A 21624-nucleotide genomic window follows, 5' to 3' on the forward strand; every position below is an offset into this window, starting at 1 on the left:
AGGAACGAGAATATCACAGCAAAAAGAAAAGCTGGAGACGGAAAAAGAAGAACGTTATCAAGAAAGTCGTGTCCTGCTTCACCGGAACACAATGACGCGTGTGGCATCTATTGATTCCAACGTAAGTAGTCAAGAGAGGAAGGGTTTGCTTTCGTCTTTCTCCTGCCAGTTGCTTATATTTTAGGGAAACATCTAGCAGTGGAGGGGTTGAGTGTGAGCTTTCATAATATTTCTCTTTAATTTTAGCTAGTTCAATACACTCAATGCTTTCTCTATGCTAATGCTGTTGCAAGCAAATGCGACGTGTATTCTCTTTAGCATGATACATGTCGCAGCACTTCTTCCGCGGTGATTTATTTTACATGTTACATCTTAGTATTCTCTTGTATGTTATTTATATCTCATGATGTCTGTATAGTCTGCATCAGTTTCATAAATGACGATAATAATACAGAACAGGAAAAATACAGCACTGAGAGGTGTTACATAATTTCACTCGCCAACGAGCTTACGACCAAAGTCACTGGACGGATTTCTGTTACTGTGTGTGTGTGTGTGTGTGTAAAATATTTATTCTTATTGACTGCACAAGGGTCATTAAGGCAGCTATCACTCTGGGTTTGATTTGATAAGGAGAGGTTTCCGCGATCTCCATCTCCCTTGCTGGTTGTGTGTGTGTGTGTGTGTGTGTGTGTGTGTGTGTGTGTGTGTGTGTGTGTGTGTGTGTGTACTAAATGCTTGATGCTTTGCTACTGAATTCCCATGAGAAAACTAAAACATTATAATTTTCCTTTTTCTTTTAGTTCATTCTTTCAGGCAACCAACATCCCGATGTCTACACGCACTCTCCTCCTCCTTCTCTCCTACGTTGTAACTGATAGGTCTTTGCTTGTCACTTCCACGTACGACTTGTCAACGCTAAAACAACCCTTTTTATACTTTATCAGACGCAATGTGTCCCAGTATCAACTCTGAAGTATCTTTGCATGGAAGGGATGTGCACGTTTTCTGTCGTACGGTATTTTTCCGATTGGGAAAAAAAGTCGCTGTAATCATGGCTTAAGTAGTAATTTCCTTTTTCCTAGGTAATTACTTCCCCATTTCCTAAGCATGCTCCTTTGATCTTGGCTGAATGTGAAAAAAACAATGAATGAATAATGGATAAAGTATATCAGTACTGAGTACCAGAAAACTTGGTGAATTTGCGCTTTCGTGCAACCATGGAATCTAGAGATTTCTTTATATTAGTCGATATATCTCTGACTGAACTACTTTTTATTCTGCATGAAATGTACTGGCAGAATAACAACAGTGAATTTTCCAGGAAATTATGGAGCAGGAGGGTGAGGGAGGAGGGTGTGAAGGATACCAGTGTGTTAAATAAGGTTTGGTTGGTTAGATCAGGATAGGTTGACATGTTCGGTTTGGTTGGGCTAGGTTTGTGATCGAGTTTTAGCTCATAATCGACTAAGATTTTTTGTATGTGTATTTTGATACTAACCGAATGAGAGAAGGGAATCCTCTCTATGACTTTGCCATCACCAATACTTAGTTTAGTACTAGGTAAATGAGGAGTGGAGGGGATTTTCTAGCTCCTAGGTAAGTGGGGGGGGATTTTCTAGCTCCAAGGTAAGTCTAAGTCTGTTACCGCATTACGTTTTGAGGTGTATGCAACAACAGATGGAGCAGAAAACAGAAGAGTCCACCTTTTTACTTCGTAAATACAGGGTGACCCAAAATGAAAGCAACCCATAACACTACCAGTAGGAAGACGTAGGAGCATCACTCGTGGGGAGCAATGGTTCCAGCAGGATGGGGCCACCCCACACATTTCAAACCAAACGTTGATGTGGCAGCGGCAACGATTAGGGGATCGACTGATCAGTAGGAGGTGCGACCCTGAGTGGACCCCACACTTACCCGACCAGAATCCCCCAGATTTCTATTTGTGGGGTTATCAGAAGGATGATGTTTATGAAAAGCACCCCTAGACAATTAGAGACCTGAAAACAGAAATCGCGGCCAACATCTGAGCTGTTCCAAGAGAGAAGTATGTCTGCGTAATTGACAATTTCGCATTCAGGAGTGACTGCGACGTCGAAGTGGTCTTTTGGAACACATTTTAGAAAGGCCATAAAAAACAGGCCATTTGAACTGCAGAACCCAAACTTCCAGGACTGTTTCGTAATAAACCCAGCTTAACATGAATGCAAAAATAAAGCAAATCTCATATCAGCCGTATAAATGACACTTTTATGGGCTGCATTAATTTTGAGTCACCATGTATTCATCGATGCATCTGTAACGGAAGTCATGGAGAGCAACTTCCTCCTCCCCCTCCCAGTTCGGTCAGACATTGTTCATACACATCAAACGAATAGTACCTAACTATGAGCTGACAATAAATATTCACTTTGTCTTTGTAACTAGAACAGAGGCTATTTGGAATAGAAATGAAGGTCATAACTCAATGATTCACAACACCCGAAAAACATTTGATACTGAAAAAAAAAAAAAGTGGTTGTAAGAATGCACAAACTGACAGAAAATATATTATATAACCATTAATCCTGGGACTACGAATTTTTCTGTCACCAATAATGCTGCTCTTTGGGTTCTCTCCTTTTACCAATTCTCTTCCTTCTATTCATCCATGACAAAATCTGCATTTCTAGCCATATCCATTCACACACCGAAGACTCTTTTTCCACCTGCATCTCACAGCGTTTATTCCAAGACACTGCAACAGTCACGGCATGAGGCTTTAGCACATCAAGAGAAACCTTTTTAATGTACCAGTAATTCGCTTCCATCAGCCTGACACAATCCTCCACATGATGATGCCCTTGCTGTTAGCGGTGCACTGCTCGTCTATCATCTAATGTTTCTAGTCTCTCTCACAAAAAGCTTTGCATCCACTGAACTCATCATCAGAGCACATATTGACCTCTACAAATGGTGAGGGACACTGCCTGACACAAGAGTTGCACCTTTCCAACTGGTGCGGGCTGAATGCCTAGACTCAAACAAGGCATACTTCTTTTCAGGATCTTTGAAATGCACCAGAAGGCATAGCTGTATAATAAAAACAGAACGATGCAAAGAGACAGTCAACCTGCACACGAAATAGGCAGAACTTGTTTCAACGAATGTTTGGAATAAGAGAACAAACAGACAGTAATTCTGTGGTACATTACCTGCTTGTATCAGCTAATTTGTAGACTGAATATATATATATATATATATATATATATATAGAGAGAGAGAGAGAGAGAGAGAGAGAGAGAGAGAGAGAGAGAGAGAGAGAGAGAGAGAGAGAGAGAGAGAGAGAGAGAGAGAGAGGTACTGCATACAACGCTTAGGCAATATGAACATTACCCAAAACGACAGACACTAAAACCAACCATTCATACATAACCAAACCAAACTTAATTTAGGCCAAAGGTAATGGAATATTTAATGATTCTCAATACTGCAGAAACATCCGGAATTTAGTAAAATGCATTCTTTTACACTTTGCCTTTGACCAGTGTACTGTATATATGCCTGTATGATAATCAAAGACAGTGCAGGAACTTATAAGAAAACCGGACTTCTAAATTTAGTTAATATAATAATAATAATAATAATAATAATAATAATAATAATAATAATAATCAGTACATGGGACCCACATGATTCACGTGTGGAACCTGAAGGCCGGACGGAGCTCCCATCACTGCTCTTATTCTAATCGTAACTCCCAAAAGTTAAAAACAAAAGTTGCAAATAAAACTGTCCCCTATACGTGGTAGCAACCTACTTAGTACTTACTTAAAACATTTTATTAAAAATTCAGATTTTTCAAAGACTCACTTCATGATTATAGGTTTGTTTGTTGTTGATGGCCTGACAGTACAAACTGATGTTGTATCACCTTAGCACATCATAAACAGTTTTTATCTTTCTCAATACACACAACCTCTCTACGTTCATTTTTCGCTGTTTGTAAACTCTGGCTTTATTCATTGTTGTGACCTTGTTTGACTTTCAGTGTCAGTGCTACTGATGTACACCACACGATTTTGGGAGGCGAGGAACATTTTTTGTTTTATACCTTTTCCTCGAATTTCGACTCCTTCAAGGACTTTTAAGAAAAACAAATTTAGAAATGGCCTTTTTATGGTCTTTCCTGACCTTGAAGGCCAAAGTAACACATCCATTGATAAGACTGGTTGCACATTAGGGGGGTCTATGAAGTGAGTTTTTGACCTAGAATTCCTCCTTCTGTGGTTTTATCGCATGCTCCCAAATTTAATGCTGGCTTTTTCCACCGCTACCTAGCGAAAACTTACTCTGGAGGCCGGTCCGGCCTCCAGTGATGATGATAATAATAATAATAATAATAATAATAATAATAATAATAATAATCTGGTGTATAAGTACTCTCAATATTCCTCAGATGTCGCCACGGGAAAACAAATACCTGAAAATAGCGCGGGAATACTGGAATGCCCGGGACCCTGATCAGACCAAGAGGGTGCCCCTGGGTCAGCTGAGGGACCGCCTACTGTACACCAGCGATGGCGACGATCTGCCTAACATACTGGTGTCCAAGCTGCTACAGGAGGCGGACAAGAACCAAGACGGATACCTCAACTATGACGAGTATATGAACTTTGTGAGTAGAACTGTTTTATGATTTTTGAAGGGGGTAGGATTTTTTATTTATTTATTTATTTTTTATGATGATCTGTACTGAACTGGTAGAATCAGACGAATATATGATCTTTGGGGGTAGAGAATACTTTTTCTTCATTTATTCTGCAAGGGAAGTATGGATAGTTTTTTTTTTTATTATTATTATTTTTCCCTTTTTTTGTTGAGTGCGACTTGTTAAAGGATATTTTTGTTGCACGAAATTCTGTTCCTTCGAGTTGAACAGGTAATGAAGTGTTCACGAACTAAAGAACAATTTTATTTATCACTGTTCTCCATGATGGGATGAGAAGATCTGTGGTTTGGCAGAGTGTAGTTTTTTTTTTTTTTTTTTTCTTGAAGGTCTGGTGTGTGAAATTTGGTCAGATTCTACTTGTGCTGACGATACCAGGTATGAATTCAATTTTCTTATTTTAACGGGAAAGGACTAGGGGAAAATTTTCTTTTGGATGTAACAAGATTATATGCTTCAAAAGTTTTGGAAAAGACGTTAGAAAAATGTATAGTGGCTGGTGCTATGAAAACTGTAATTCGAAACATATTTGATTATGAAGGCTTTATGATTACTGCAGATATAGGTTTGCATTTACTCACATTAAAATATGGAAATAAAACTCTGGTACAGCGTAATGCGAATGTGAAATGTCAAAAGTACAAGATGCTGAAATGTTCCTGTTGATGAATGTATGTTGTGTGCGTTAAGTGGATAAGAAGCACAGTGATTTGCGAAAGATGAATAAGAAGCCTGTTGATAAAGGGGTAGAAGAGAGTATGCTTAGATGCTATTGTTAAGTGTAGAAAATGGATATATATATAGGGTGATGAAACGAGTGTATGTGAGTACGTTGAGGTGAAAGGGGCCGTGGTAATCCAAGAAGCAGGTGGATGGATATGGTCTGTGAGTTTGTGAGAAAGTATGGTATGGAACACTGATGAGGCTTGGGAACTTACAGGGGATAAAACTGGTTGAATGAATTATGTGCGAAGGAGCGTATATCAAGGATTTGGGACCTCTTTTTACTTGGTAATAGGAGGAATGACTATATGGCAGATACTGTATATGGGAGGTGTAAGTATCCTGGTTAGACTGTTTGTCTTGTGATGCGGTCAGGACTCAGCGGTTTGAATGATACGTGAATGTCTGTATGGCTCATTTCACCAGGCATGCTTTTGAGAGTTTTCAGCGTTCGTACTTTATCTTTTGTTGTTTACTGATCCCACCTCACGCCATCCTCAGGTGGGGATAAGGGACAGGATGATAATAACGATGAAAAAATAAGTGTCGGAATCATAATTTCTTGAACAAGGAGGTTAAAACTGTGGCACAGTAGCGATCAAGTGCACCATTTCAGTGTGAACAAGCTAAGCTTTAATCAACTCATGTCATGCATGCTGTAATAATTTTTGGTATCAATGAACTTATCTAGAATAATTTTCAGGTCCGTAGAATAAGAACTAATGAGAATTACTGTAATAATAAACTTTTTCAAAGATTAAACTTAATTTCTGTTTTGCTTGTTTTTGACCACAGAACCATCTAGTTAATACATTTTCATAAGCTTCAGTAACCCCTGCTTTTGTGTATGTCATACTGCTGTTTGTGCATCCTGCACACCCCATTTATGAGCAGGAAGTCAGATTATAATGGTGATGATTATTACTTGTATTTTCTGCTCGAGTTAGGCAGAGTCAGCGAGCGCAGGGACAAGAACCCGAGCAGCGTTGACCAGCGGGGCTCTGGTGGTGGTGCCGAGGAGCGAGAGGACGGTAGAAAAGCGGACATACCTGCAGGAGTTTAAGTGCTGCCCTCCTGCACTCTTTATGATCACTGCTGCGCTGGTGGAGGTGAGTGGGGTGAATGATGGAGAGGAAGGAAGAGATATAAAACATAAGGCTTAGAATTAGTGCATATCGACTATACCACAATGTGGACTACACGGGATTCATTGAGGAAGACGCTCCGTTTTTGCTGGTTCCCAGCCTTCCCTTGGAATATGAGCAGCAGTAAGATATTACACAGGAAAAATGGGTGAGGGGGAAGGGGAGGAGAGGGATGGAACAGAGGGAAGTTGGTTTGTGAGGGGGTAAAATACAGACAGCTGTGGGAAGTGAACTGGATGGGCTTATGAAAAGTGTGACTGTGAAGAGGATGGTGTGTGCAGCGAGAAGAGGGGCAAGGGATATGTTCGAGAAAAGGAAGAGGGAGATGACAGGGAAGTGGGGTGTTTGGGAGATGTGGATGTGGAGAAAGGGGGAATATGAGCGTGTAGGTTAGACAGAGGGTGGATGAAGGGGATCAGAGAGGGAATTTAGAGAGAGAGAGAGAGAGAGAGAGAGAGAGTGTACAAAGATCCATTTATGTAAGTGCGTTCATCTGAAAATAAAGAAGTATTTTTCGGTGTCGCAGTAGAAGCAAATTTTATGAGCTCCCTCACTACGAAGGAAGTCTCGTAAACTGGATAAAATCGTCCGGTGGCAGCAAGAATAAATTTAAAACAAGACGTCATCGTACCGTAGGAATTAATAGTGATTATATCTAACCTCGTTCACTGCATGTTTTTTTTTTTTTTTCCCTATGGCGAATAAAAGGATATATACTCTTTTTACCCTAACTTGTCCTAAAATCACCATCTCTCCATCTTGAATGTTGAGCTGTAACAGTAGATTAAGTTTTGAATGTGATGTTAGTCACAAAGAAATGCCATGGAAAGGGTGTAGACTGTAGAGCCATAACATTATCTTTTCCTGTCCCTCTGCTACATGAAACAAGCTGCTAAAGGACAAAAATCTGAGCCAGACTAGGTAAAACTGTTATAGTTGTGAGGAAAATGAATTAAAGAAGAGGTATCCATACTTAAGGTAACAACTGCTACTATTTACTTATTTACGTAATTTTCAACACAGCTCTTTTTTTTTTTACTTTTTTTTATTCCGACACGTTGCGATAATGTGACTTCTACGTAACCCGCCTTGACAAGCTGAGCACCTCATTCCAACCCAACTCTATCCCACCGTACGCGTAGGTCCACATCACATCCCAGCCCTATTTTAACAAATTCGTGGCTCCCATAGTCCATCTTAACCTTTTCCTAGCTCAAATGTAATACTCATTCCATCCCAATTCTATCCTGACTCAACTGCACCACCACACTCCCTCCCAACTCTCTTCTGACTCAGCCACAGCACTTCATTCCATCCAAACCCAACCTTATTTCAACTGCCATACCACAGTCCATCCAGCTTTATCCTGATTCAGTTGAAGAATCTCATTCCATCGCAATTCAGTCCTGGCTTACATTCAGCACTCCATTCTAAGTCATTCCTAACCTACTTACTCCAGTTCGATCCAGCTCACTTTAAGCCCTGTCCGGACTCATCTCTAGCACCTCATTCCATTCCAGCCCCTTAATCCTATTCTGACTCGACTCTATCACGCTATTCCTTCTTCATTCATATGCTCGCCTATAATGCAGTTTTATCTTTTTATCTTGTTTATTTAGTATGTCTCTTTTCCTCTCATCAGCTTCACTCGTATACACCCAGACATCAACAACAAAACAACCACAGCAACATTAACACCAATAGCTTGTTAATCTTAATACGTATACTCATATCAAAGGAGCAGGAATGTCGCTGCCGGTGCTCGAAATCACTGACGTCTAAAAGAATATTGCTGAAAGTGCATGTGTCAAGGCAGTCACTGTTCTTTATAATTATGTTGTCTCGAAACTGGCAGAACACAACGATATATTTCTAGACAATTTGGCTGTAATCAGACGGGTTGGAATCATCACTTCGAAACACCAGATATTTAAAGGAAATGACTGACTGTTTACCTGCGCTGGCATTCTTTTACTGATTATTCATGCGTCCACTCGCACACAGTATTATCTTCACCGTTTATTTGTCTGCCCCCCCAACACAGCGAACGTTACTCATTTCTAAAGTCCGTAACTAAAGCTTTTTAACACGAGAGGTCTCCCTTAATCAGAGCGAATGTAGGGTGTCCGGGGAAAAAAAAAAAAATCAGTCTGGGATAAGTAAAACGTCATTATAGTGGAGAGGTTAAAGTGTGTCCCTTTAGTATACCATATTCCTCTGTCGTAAGTAAGCAATGAAATGCTAACAAATAATACCTCCATATCCACTAACCATAAACAAGAATACTGTAGTAGCTCACAACTTCGTAAACTTTGCTAAACTTTGTACTGTTTATAAATTTCGATACTGATTTTGGAGTCCACCAGAAATGTCATATGGATGCTCCTGCCTCTCCCTCAGGCTTCCCCTCTCCTACCATTTCAGATCGGCGTGTTCGTGTACTATGCCTCGGTGATGGAGAAGCCAGTGACAGCTAGTGGTCCAGCACCCCTAGACAGCCCTCTCATCTACAACCCGTACAGGCGCTACGAGGCGTGGCGCTACATCAGCTACGCCCTCATACACTCAGGGTAAGACCTGTCCCCCAAACTGTCAATATTATTCAAATATCATAACCCTGGGCAATTGCAAGCGGTTCTGCAACATGAGATACAGTATAATTACACACAGAATCGTTTATCTGTGAGCTGGCCTAAATGGTACCGTATTATTTTAGACTCGTTCAGATAAAAAGAAAAGAAAAAAAGGGGGAAATGGTGGACTGTTTTCTAAATGTTATCAGTATTTTTTTTTTATTTAGGTGCTTTGTTTACCATTCAGCACAAGCCCCAACAATCTGAGGAACATTGTCGCTGAAGGCCAAACAAGGAATGTGCGTGAGAGCAAAGGGTTACATTGACACATGTAAGGTATAAAATAAAAGGTATACAAGCAATTATCATTACAAGCGCAGTAATGAACAGAGATATACAATGACACATACATGGGACAAAGATGTTGCAGTAATTATCATTACAAATTTAGAAATGCGAAAATGGGATATAGTGACACACACATACGTACATACATATGCAGAGAGGCACATATACGCACATACATATACATATATATCTATACATACACGTATATATATTCATGCACATGTCGCCATAGACATACTGTATATAAAGAATAGGTACGCATGTATAAAGATATAGGTATGTGTACAGACGTGCACGTTATCAGTAAGGGACAAAAATGACTACGTTACCCTAAAATGTGACCGTTTTCTAACAAGGATACTTATAAGAAAACGTGACATTTACAAGGGGAACGACGCCATGAAAGATCCGTAACCCTTGGTGTCGCTAAGACGGAACTTCACATACCTTCAGTTTTGTTAAATCTCTTCTACCGGTCAGTCTAATATATATATAATGAAATACAATATGCATATCATTACAGAAGACCACAAATCGGCGAACATAAATGCACTTCTGAGCACAAACTGACTGATGAGTAGGCCTACACATTACCCTGGGGCACATCTTTATCCTAAGCATTGCATATTAAAAATTTTAATGTGTCAGAGCTTAGTATTCAGTATGAGAGATCTTACCTCAGCTAAGTCAAATACAAGAGACAACAGTGGAAGAATCAATGCGCATTTAACATTCACGATATTGTGAATCAAGTTCGTCTGGCGTCAGTGACAGTAGGAATAAAGTGGTGCCCTTGGTGGCCAAGACTGGAAAAAATTAGCAGCAGTCAACATGGTGGAAACATGGCAGTCAATTACCGTAGAGTTTTTTCTCTTTTAAATATTACAACCGGATCAGTATTCGAAGTTGCTACAGCGAGTTGGATGGGTGGACGGATTGGTGAGTTGGGCAGGGCTGGTAGGGTGGGTGGGCAGGTTTGAGTGGATGGGTAGGTCTGGAGGGGGAGGGTTGAATGGGTAGGTGAGTCTGGAGGGCAGGGTTGAGTGGATGGGTGGGTCTGGTGGGGCAGGGATGGTGGAGTGGGTGGGAAGGTGAGTGCTGTGGTGGTTTAGGATGGGTGGGAGGGAGGGCACGGTTGGGTTGGTGTGGTGAGGCAGCTTGGATGGGTGAATGGGTGGGCAGGGTTGGGTGGGTGTGGCGAGGCTGCACGGATAGGTGAGTGGGTTGGCAGGGTGGTCGATGGGTAGGATAGATGGGTGGGTTGGAAGAGGTAGGTGAGTGGGAAGGGTTGGTGGGTGGGTGGATGTGCAGGGTGGCTGGGGCCTTTCTCACCCATCCAGAATTGTAGGCGATGCCAGATACCCCTTGTTACGAGCAGGTGAGAGCAGTGAGCAAAGCGAACAAGCTTAGCGAAGCGATGTTTACGTTCAGCTGAAAAATGAGCGGCCTGATACAACCCAGCCCGGCCTGACCTGACCCGACCTGACCCAACCCGACTGCGATGGTTTTCAGAGGCTAAACACTTTTCTACTATGTGAGATAACGAAGAGTGTCTTTCAGCTGGCAGTGGACACATTCAGTAAAGTTTGTTTTTGGCTATATACAGTATTTAATCATGAACCCAAAGGAACCCCTTGCAATCCCAACTCTCCAAGGTAATGTACTGAGGGCTTCAAATGACATGCTCCACTATGAAACTGATTTTAAAAAGATTTTCTGTTGTAACACTATGTTTTCTTAAATGAATTCTAACAATTAAATATTGGATATTACGCTCATATTTTCACATGACCGTTTTTTCCATGTTAGGGGGGAGGTAAATGAACACGTGTAATCGCCCCATTCCAGGGTTTTATCATTTGATCAATAGCCAAGCATTTACCGACACAGTTCGTTGACACGGAAGGTCGTTAGCAGAGAAATGAACATCGCGCGTGTGATAAATTCTATGGCGCCTCGCTATACGCACATCCAGAGAGAAATAATGAGAAAGAGAAAACGTGAAAAAGAAAATATTTTAGTTCAAATATTCTTCTGTTATTGTTCAATTGCTAACTCTTAATTATTTCATTCAGTAGACGGAAAACCTACACAGTCATACTCTTAATCTCACCCATTCTTCTTCAGGTACATTTACCTTACCATGAACCTGGTACTGCACACGATACTAGACACATTACCGGAAAGGGGAGGTTAAAAATTCAGGTATCAGATTTCACATAACGTTACGCAATATTATAAAGCAATCAGTATATACCTCTTTTTCTTCCCCTTCTTCAGGTACATGCACATAACGATGAACCTGATAATGCAGACGATGCTGGGTACACTGCTGGAGCTAGTGCATGGCTGGTGGCGCGTCGGGCTGATCTACCTGGCGGGGGTGCTGGGGGGGTCCCTGGCCCAGTCCGTCACGGCCCCCAGGGTGTACCTAGCTGGGGCCTCGGGGGGAGTGTTTGCTATATCGTACGCACATGTTGGAAATATCCTGCTGGTGAGTGGAGAGAGAGAGAGAGAGAGAGAGAGAGAGAGAGAGACTGTAGCGGTGCTGGGACTGTTAAAAAATATGGGCAAATAGTTGCGTGTGCGAAATGTAATGATGAGTCTTTCTATCCACTGTATAGCCAGACGCCTTAATAACGTATGAGGTGGCCATAAACAAATCTCCTCCATGTCGCCCTGTCCCCTGCCAAATCACTATCCTCACCTAACTCACTCCTCCCCTCTCTCATATAGGCCTACTTCTCCACTCCAACCCTTCATCACATCCTCGGTCTCCCCCTCAATCTTCACTCACATACACTCTCCTCGTTGGTGTCTCACTCTCCATCCCCACCACACAGGCCAAACATAAGTGATAGTAGGTATTTAGGATGGAATGTGTACGTGTGTGTTAGCGTCGTGTGACAGTGTGTGTGTGTGTGTGTGTGTGTGTGTGTGTGTGTGTGTGCAGTGGAATCTCCTACAGGTGTGCAGTATCAAGAATGAGTAAAGGCGAGTGTGTAGGCAAAGTTGTGATTTTGTATGTCATTTCATATTTCTGCTCGGTAGTTAAAGGTATTACATGAAAAGCCTTCCCTGTTTATTATTTATCTATATTCATATCTATGTTTAATTTTCTATATATCCAGCTACTATTTGCATGTATGTAACTATTTATCTGTCGGTTTTTGTATATTTTTATCAGTCTGTCCATTTATCATCCTACCTGTGAGCGTAAAACATAACCACAGAAATAAATGTTTGGTATATCTAACACACACACTACAATTCATAATGTAGCTTTGCTTACAACATACTATCAACGCCAACCATACATCAACGTCAAAAAAAAAAAAAAAAAAAAAAAAAAAAGGCATGACGGAAATCCAGGAAAACTACTTTATAGGTATGTAAGAAAATCCACTAAGAAACCGGGAAACATGAAAAAATAGAAAAGACAAAACTGAACGACGAATATCCAAAAATAAAAACTAATGGATAAGTAAGAAAACACGATAAAAAAAGAAAACTGTTTCAAAGGTTCGTTTTGGCTGATGGATTCTTGCAGTCATCTTTTGCAAATCGCATCTTCCTGGATTTTTCAGTCCTTCTCCCCTTCCCCGTTCTCTCCCCCTCCCTGTTACACTCGCCAGGCTCCCACATCCACTGTGACTCATATATATATATATATATATATATATATATATATATATATATATATATATATATATATATATATAAAATGCCTTTACTATTAATGAATTTTTGCTCATTTTCTTTCTTTTCCATCTCCTTTCCCATTAATTTCTTTCATTTTCTTCTCACTTTCTTCATTTCTTACTTCATCTTCACTCCTCACTTCTCTCCACTTTTCCTTCCACCTCATATTCACTTTTCTCTCTTTTTCTCACACTTCTTCCACATATTCTTTCCCTATCCACTTTTCTTTTTTCATCCCACCTTTCTCAGTCTCATCCTTCCTCCCCTTTTTCTTTATTTCTTCTTTTATACCACTGCTCTCAATCCCCGTCTGTCTTCTGTGTTCTCTCTCTCTATCACTTCCACACCGTTTTTCTCTTGCTTCCTTTTCTTTTCTAATTTCCCCTTCGTATCCTTCCATCTTTCTAATTTTTTTCTTCTCTTCTCTTCTCTCACATCTACGTTGTTTTTCTCTTGCTTCTTTTTTCTTCTTTTCTCTTTTCGTATCCTTCTGCCACTTTTTCAGATATTATTATTATTATTATTATTATTATTTTGTTTCTCCACTCCCTTAGTCTCATGCTTCCTCTTTGTTCATTTTTTCTCCCAATTCTCTCATTCACTCTTCCTCCTGTTTTCCTTTATTTCTTTCACACCATACCATTGCATCTCTCTTCCTCCTTCATTTACCTGTCTCTCTTTACTTCTATTTCTCCCATTTCTTGGCTCCTCTTCAATTTTCTTTCCTCTCGACTTCGTTTCACTTCGTTTTAGTCCAATCTTTCTTCCTCTCCTTTCTCTTTTCCAATCTCTTCTACAATGTCATTCATCTCCTTGTTTCCATCTCTCTGCTTTTCCTCCCACCTCTGTCAATGTCATCCTCCCTTCTCTCTTCTTATGTGTCTCATCTTTTTTTCCACTCTCCACTCTCTTGTTTCTTTTTTCTTTTTTTCTTTTTTTTTCATATTTTCTTCTGTCATCAGCCTTTCTTACTTCTTTCTTCCTCATCTCAGTCTCATTATCTTTCTTCCATCTCTTTTTTCCTCTCTTGTCTTCATATTTCATGGAAGTATAACAAGAAACTGATTTAAACTGCGAGAAGATATGATGCAGGAAATTGAAGTGGAGCTCTAAAATTTTGTAGATATTCAAGTTGTAAATTTCTGTGTGTTCTCTTGTGCGTAAGATTTTAATGATCACAGCTTCTACCGTCTCAGGCTAGCACTCGCGGAGTCAGTGAGTCATAGAGATTTGATGAAAGTATCTTGCCATACCCAAACAGATTACCGGAATAAATAAATTTACATATTAGAGATTACTTGTCATTTTAAGATGTATATGGCTGTGTATGAAGAGTTTACCTTAGTCACAGAAACCATAACGCAAGACATACCGAGCCATGCCGAGACCGAAATTGATTACGTGCTTGATGTTTGCCGTACCACAAATGGGAGTTATGTTGAAATCTACCATAATTCTTATAATCTGTGTATTGCGTGGAAACTTGCTGAGTCATCCTGCTAGCAGGGCTTAGCTGAAGGAATAAATGACGCCTCCCGTTGGTTGATCATTAGGTGGGAGGAGCCAAGGGATGTGATCGTCACGGGAACTGGACTATCTTATTGGTTGGTTAGGACAGTGGGCAGTGCTTAGGCGAGTTATGTCAGAGGTTTCAGCGCCTTCCATCAGCTAAGATCTTAGTGGGAGGAAACTATGCATAACAGCCTGCTGCTGGAGATGTAACGAGTTTGTGCTGACCATCCGACCCCTGTGTGATGTACCTCCCTATGGTCGATGAAAGCTGACCCATCCCTAGCGCTGTTTCGTCAAACACAGGCAGACACAATAATCATACAATGACTACTCGATCCCTACGCACATTCCCTCCCTTCCATCACTGAAAGTCAATAATTAAGGCCTGGAGCCACTCTGCCAAACACTCTCCACTTGGTGCGTGGGTTGGTCACTTATAATTCTGATTAAGTGATGGAAACGCATTAATAATCTCAAATTTCTGGTGTATATTTTTATGCGAATTGTATGGGTATGGTAAGATAGCCTCTTGAAATGTTGATCACTCACTAACTACGTGCACTACAACCCTGAGCTGGTAACGTTTTGATAATTAAAATTGTATACTTAAGTGAGCGTACAGAAACCCACAACAAGGATATCTAAAACCTTACCGCGATGCCCTACTTAATGTTGCATAACTTTTCTAGCATTTATCTGTTTGTCTATCTGTCTACTAATTTATTAGCATAATTTCATTCACAACCTCCCATCCCCTTCCCTCTTCCTTCATACCGTCTTTCATGTATCCCATTAATATTTTGCTCCTTAACTCTGTCTGTGTCTGACCCTCGTCCTCCCTCCCGCAGAACTGGTCCGAGATGCAGTACCGATGGTTCCAACTGGCCTTCATCCTGATCATCACCATATCAGACCTGTCCATGGCCCTCTACGACTCCTATTGGTCGCCAACTCCCAGCAACGTTAGTACTTTTGGGATTATTTATATCCTTTACCATTCTTTTTCTGTGCCTGCCCTCCTCTCTTCCTATTTCTACCATCTTTCCTGTCACTTCTTATTGCTTTTCTTTCCCTTACAGGTGGCTTTACATCGAGTGACAAGCCAAATGGTTTCATGTAAGTCAAGAAACCATTTGCAACGCTGGGTGGTAACCATATAACCAGAACATACGTGCTCCCAACGTGTCAGCAAGTGGGTTGGTGGAGGGTTAGTGCCCCTCCCCGTAAAACAAATAACTCAAAGTCAAATGACCACCCCTTACGGGATTATGGCGTCTGGCAATAGATAGATTAGCAAGTGATATTATTATTATTATTATTATTATTATTATTATTATTATTGTGTGGTAGGTGGGAGCGCTCACCATCCACTCACTCAATGTAGTGGTGCACTCGGGTGTCTGTCCTCTCCTCTCCTCCATCCTTCTTTCCTTCCATCCTCCTCTGTCTTTCTTTCCTTCAGTCTTTCCTCGTCCTTCTGCCTACGGGTGACTTTACACTCCCTCTTCTGTCTTTCTTTCCTTCATTCTTTCCTCTTCCTTCTGCTTGTGGGTGACTCTACACTGAGTGACAGGCCAAATGGTTTCCTGAACACCAGGAAACCATTTACTACGCTGGGTGGTAACCATATAACCAAATTTTGGCGCCTGGTGGTTTACTGGGTAATTATTGTGCTCCAATCGGATTGAGCCGGTGAAGGTTTCTATCCAACGGGTGGTTGGGGTTTACTGCTCAAGTAAAGCCACTCAGGGATGAGTGAGGCTGGTCACTCTCATCTTAAATGTCAGGACCAACTGCCTAGCCCCGGGCTCCTACGCTCCTCGTGGGGCAACGTAGGATTGGCTGATGGATGGATGGATTATTATTATTATTATTATTATTATTATTTTCATCATCATCACCATCATCATCATCATCATCATCATCTCATCATCATCATCATCATCATCATCATCATCATTATCATCATCATCATCATCATCATCATCATCATCTCGCCAAGAAGTACTACGATGAATATGGTAATGAATGGGCATGGCTGCGAGGCATGAAAGTTAACGAGGCGAGGGAAATAACTAGGGATTAGATAGGATGGATGAATTGATGAATGGAAGAATTACGTACGGAGGAGCACGTAACAAGGGTCTGACATCCCTTTTCCTAACCTGATAGTCGACGTATTGATTGTTTCTGGCAGGTACAGTGATTAGCAGTGATTAAAAAAAATGAGAGAGAGAGAGAGAGAGATTTTATTTAGAGCAGTATGAAGGCAAGAAATCATGAATACAGAAATAATGAATACACTCCCATGCCACAGAGACTGAGCTAGGAAGACAGAGGACAGGAAGTGTCGTGAAGGGAAAGATTATGAAGATGTATGGCAGGTCATGAAGATAGGAGTAAAGAAGACAATGGTAAATAAAATAGGGGCAATTATGATTAAGGTAATTTAGATATGGATAATTAAGACTGATGTAATTAAGATAGGGGTCGTTGGTAAGGGGGTTCATGAGAGCGTAGATCATGATGAGAGATCCTTAGAATAGGTCAATTAGATAAGGATGTAAGTAATGACGATAGGTCGCTAGAATATTGGTCATGAAGGCTATGATGGCAATGGTCATGAGAGATTAGGTCAAGGTAGTGGTCATGATGGAATAGGTCATGAGGACTGGCCATGGGGGAAGAAGTCATGAAAATAAAGGTAATCAAGAAAGAGGTCATGATAATATTGGCCATCAAGACAAAGGTTATTATAGGTCATGAGGACTGAAAAAGGTCATTAGATTATCAAATCCAGAGGACAGAGGTCATGGAAGCATGGGTCATGAACGCATTGGTTATGAAGAGAGGCTATGAGAATACTGACCATGAAAAGAGGTAATGAGAATACTAGTTCTGAAAGGTAATAACAATACTGGTTATGAGGCAATGAGAATACTGGTCATGAAAAGGAATGAAAATACTAGTCATGAGAAGTAATGAGAATAGTAGTCATGAAAGGTAATGAGAATAGTAGTCATGGAAGGCAATGAGAATAATAGTCATGAAAGACAATGAGAATAATAGTCATGAAAGATAATGAGAATAATAGTCATGACGAGAACTTTTGAGACCATTGGTCATGAAGAGAGGTCATGAGAATACTAGTAATGAAGACAGATAATGATATAGGTCATGAAATAAAGGTCGTAAGGACACAGGTTATGAGAATATCAGTGACGAAGATGAAAGTTCACGAGGATACTGATAATGAAGATAAGGGTCATTAGAATAGAGGTCAAGATGAAAAAGATCACAGGAATATAAGTAATGTGAAAAGAAGTCATGCCAATACAGACATGAAGAAAGAGGGTCTGAAAATATAGGTCATGCCAGGATAGTACCAACTTCTCAGCTTGGGTGTGTGTGAGGGTGAGAATAAAATATTACACTGTGCTTGAAAAATTGTCCACACGAGGATAATACTCCGGATTTATAGTGCCATTTGTTGCTGTTGTGGCTGCAGGCATCACGCTGTATTTCCACCAGCACGCAGCACGTCGTTTTAAACAAATTTTTTCTTTCATTTCATATTTTACCTCTCGAGTTATATTGTATTTGTAAGGTAAAATTTTTCCGTAGAGTCGAATGTTATTTTGCAATTTGAATTTAACTTTCAGTGCAAAGTTTACCAAGTCAACTTTCATCTTTCAAGCCAGATTTTATCTCTCTGGTCAGGTTTTACATTTAAATTACATTTTAACTTTCAGTTCAGATTCCCCCTTTCCAATTCCCTATATATCTCAACGAATACTTCCCTTTCTTTCTCCTTTTGGAGATCTAGCTGGTGTTTCTCTGCTTGTCTCTCTTCCCTTTTCTCTTCTACACACTGCTTCGTTGCTACATTATTCTTCCTCAATCTGTTCATATTTGTCATTCTTCCCCTTCTGTCCTTGGTTTTTGTATGTTTGTTCTCTCACGTCCTCGGTCACCTTTATTTTTCTCGTACACGTCATTCTGTCTCATTATACTCTCATGGCCAGCTGCCTTGCTTTTCTTATTTTCTCTGCAATTTTACGTAAGATAATTTTACATTCTTTGCTCTTGTGGCAACTTTCTCCTAATCCTCAGCCTCCCCCTTCAGTTACATTTCCTCTTCTGGGATTGCTTGTTCGCCTACCATCCTTTACATTTTGTTACAATCTCTTTGCCCTCCTCCCCTTCCCCCCCACACACGCACGCACTCACTAGCCATTGTGCAATACTCTTTCCATTTTCCTTCTGTCTGCATCACTACCCTCTCTCGCTCTCTCCAATCTTTCCAATACCTTTTATGTCCTCCTCCTTTCTTCACATTTCTCTTCATCTCTCTTCCATTCTCCTTTCTAAACCACTTATCTTCCTCTTTTCCATTGTCCTTTCTAAACCACTTATCTTCCTCTTTTCCATTCTCCTTTCTAAACAACTTATCTTCCTCTTTTCCATTCTTTTCCTCTTCTATCCCTCCCTTTTCGCCTTTCCAGTAGAAATGCCCATTTGTTTTCTTTAACAGCCATGCTGTTTTTCTGTCTTTTCCTGTCGACAGTTATGCCGGAGGATGTGATGGACATGGGACAGCCTTCCCGTTTCCATCATCTTTTTCTTCCACTTTCAGGTTTATGGGCGATTATTTCATCTCCAGCAGAAAATCTGGTAATTGGACGACAGACCTGTTACCCAGAGGTTTATATATAATAATTTGTACTCCCTCCAACCTGCTACATTTCCCTTATCCCTTCCAGGTGGCCTACTGCAGTTATCCTATTTTATTTTGTTCTTATGTTCCATTTATTCCCTCCTATCCTATCCAACCCTCTCCCTCGCACCTTCACCTGTCTGCCTTTTCTCTTATGTTCCATTCTTCCCCTCCCCTTCTCATCATCTCATCCCTCCATCACTCCTTCACTCGTCTTCAAATTTTCTTCGGTTCCACTCTATCACCGTCTCCCTCACTCCCTTTCTCCTTCACTTGTCGTGTATTTCTTTCCTTCACCTTCTCCTATTCCCTCCCACACTCCTTCATCTGTCTCCGTACTTCGTTAGGTTCCATTCTCCTTTCATCCTTTCCCACCGCACCGTCTGCCTCGCTTCGCCTGCTTCCCTATTATCTTTTGTTCCATTCTCCATTTCTCACTCTCCCTCACTACTTCATCTGTCTCCCTATTTTCTTAAGTTTCATATCCTCCTCTTATCGTTCCACACCCCTTCACCTGCATACCAGTTTTATGTTCCACTCTCCCCCTCCCATCCTTCCCCACCTCGCAGCCTCTCTCAGTCCACTGCCTGCTTCCCTGTGATATTATGTTCCATCCACTTCTCATCCTCCCTCACTCCCTCCTTTACTGCATCCCCTGTCTCCGTCTTTCATTGCATTCCATTTTTTCCTTCCCCACCTCCCCATCTCCCTCCTTCACTCCATCATCATCTGTCTCCCCATTTCTTGTTTCATTCTCCCCCTCCAGTCTCCCAGCCTCTCCCTCCCTCCTTCACCTGCCTCTTGCTAATTACAGACGGGTCACATGGCTCACCTGGGGGGCGCCATGGCGGGAATGCTGGTGGGCATCAATCTACTGAGGAACCTGCAGCAGCGTAAGTGGGAGAGGTACTGCTGGTGGGTGGCGCTGGTCGTATTCTTCATGCTCATTGCCTCAGGTGTACTGCTAAACGTGTTCCTGCCCGTGCCTGAATACTTCCCGGAGAGCCAGTACTGAGGGGAAGAATGCAAGGAATAAGAATCAATAGAAGAGAAGAAAGAAGACATAAGATTCAAGGGAAGTGTATTATGAAGGGATAAGAAGCAAGTGAAGAGAATAAAGAAAGAATAAGGAACAAAGGTGGAGAATAACTATGGAATAAGGGAGGAGATTACTTAAGAAATGAGGAAATAGGAGAATAATAAAGAAATAGGAAATAAGGACGGAGAATAATAAGGGACTAAGGAACAGTGAAGGAGACTAATGAATTAATAAGAACAACGGAAGAGGGAAATAAATACGAACATTGGAAGACAAGCAGGATGGAATACGGAGATGGGAACAGTGACAAGAAGTAAGGCGGGAAATGGGAATACAGAAAGGAAAGAATGAGGACTATGATAAGAGACGGAGAGGGAAAATGGATGGACGAGAAGAGACGTAAAGGAAGGAAGGAAGGAAGGAAGGAAGGAAGCAGGGAAGGAGGGAAGGCACTCAACAGTACTCTGGTGACTCTACTTATCTTCATCCTGGTCGTGGGTACCGGAATAATAGGTAATATATTCCTCCCTGTGTCTTCATACTTCTCTGATAACAAATACTGAGGGAGAGAAAGGACGGAAAAATGAGATGCAGGAAGGAAAGAGGCAGGAAAGAAAAGAGAAATCAAGGAAGTTGAAAGATAAAAGACCTGAAAAAATAATGAAGATGGGAAGAGAGAAATGAAGTAAATTAAAAAGGAAAGAGAAAGAGGAGGAATAGTTTAAAGGAAGATGACATAAAGGAGAGTGGAAAGAAGGAAGCCACTCAATTGTTTTCTAATGTTTCTACTTATCTTAATCTCGCTCATGGGTCAGGGATACTTCTTAATATATTCCTCCTGCGTCTGAGTATTTTTTGGACAAAATGTAAGGAGGGGACAAAGAAAAGAGTAAGCGAAAGCGAGAAGAAAAAGAGAGAGGATGAATAGACTGGGGAAAAGAAAGAAAAAACTGCCAGAGAAAAAAAATACAACACAATATTTCCCTTACAGTAAGCAAGAAGACAGAAAAAAAGAGAGGAGAACAAAGACAGAATTGGGTGGGAAAAAAATGAGAGGGAGAGGCAGCTATCCAACGATAATTCAATGACGGAAAGAATTAGAGATGAAAAGGGAAGGCAAAAAGAACGAAAGAGAAGATGGGGGGGAAAGAGTG

The 21624-nt window shown here is 40.9% G+C and overlaps 1 protein-coding gene across 1 annotated transcript; it reads left to right on the forward strand.

The window, feature by feature from the left end:
- The first annotated feature begins 4557 nt into the window (after window positions 1–4557).
- Window positions 4558–20519, forward strand: LOC145400091 (rhomboid-related protein 1-like). The gene is made up of 6 exons (XM_080272595.1): window positions 4558–4660; window positions 6382–6543; window positions 9004–9149; window positions 11781–11994; window positions 15563–15676; window positions 20246–20519. Exons 1-6 carry the CDS (start codon window positions 4652–4654, stop codon window positions 20444–20446), a joined length of 846 nt encoding a protein of 281 aa, XP_080128721.1. The 5' UTR covers window positions 4558–4651; the 3' UTR covers window positions 20447–20519.
- The last annotated feature ends 1105 nt before the right edge of the window (window positions 20520–21624 follow it).

Source organism: Coenobita brevimanus, chromosome 51, assembly GCF_032717465.1.
Source record: "Coenobita brevimanus isolate Jiangsu-jjx chromosome 51, ASM3271746v2, whole genome shotgun sequence".
Lineage (NCBI taxonomy): Eukaryota > Metazoa > Arthropoda > Malacostraca > Decapoda > Coenobitidae > Coenobita > Coenobita brevimanus.

Bases quoted from the DNA above. Each gene is read 5' to 3' on its own strand.
- LOC145400091 (XM_080272595.1), top strand. The intron at 9,150-11,780 runs GTAAGACCTGTC...CCCCTTCTTCAG, and splicing joins TACGCCCTCATACACTCAGG to GTACATGCACATAACGATGA. The intron at 11,995-15,562 runs GTGAGTGGAGAG...TCCCTCCCGCAG, and splicing joins ATGTTGGAAATATCCTGCTG to AACTGGTCCGAGATGCAGTA.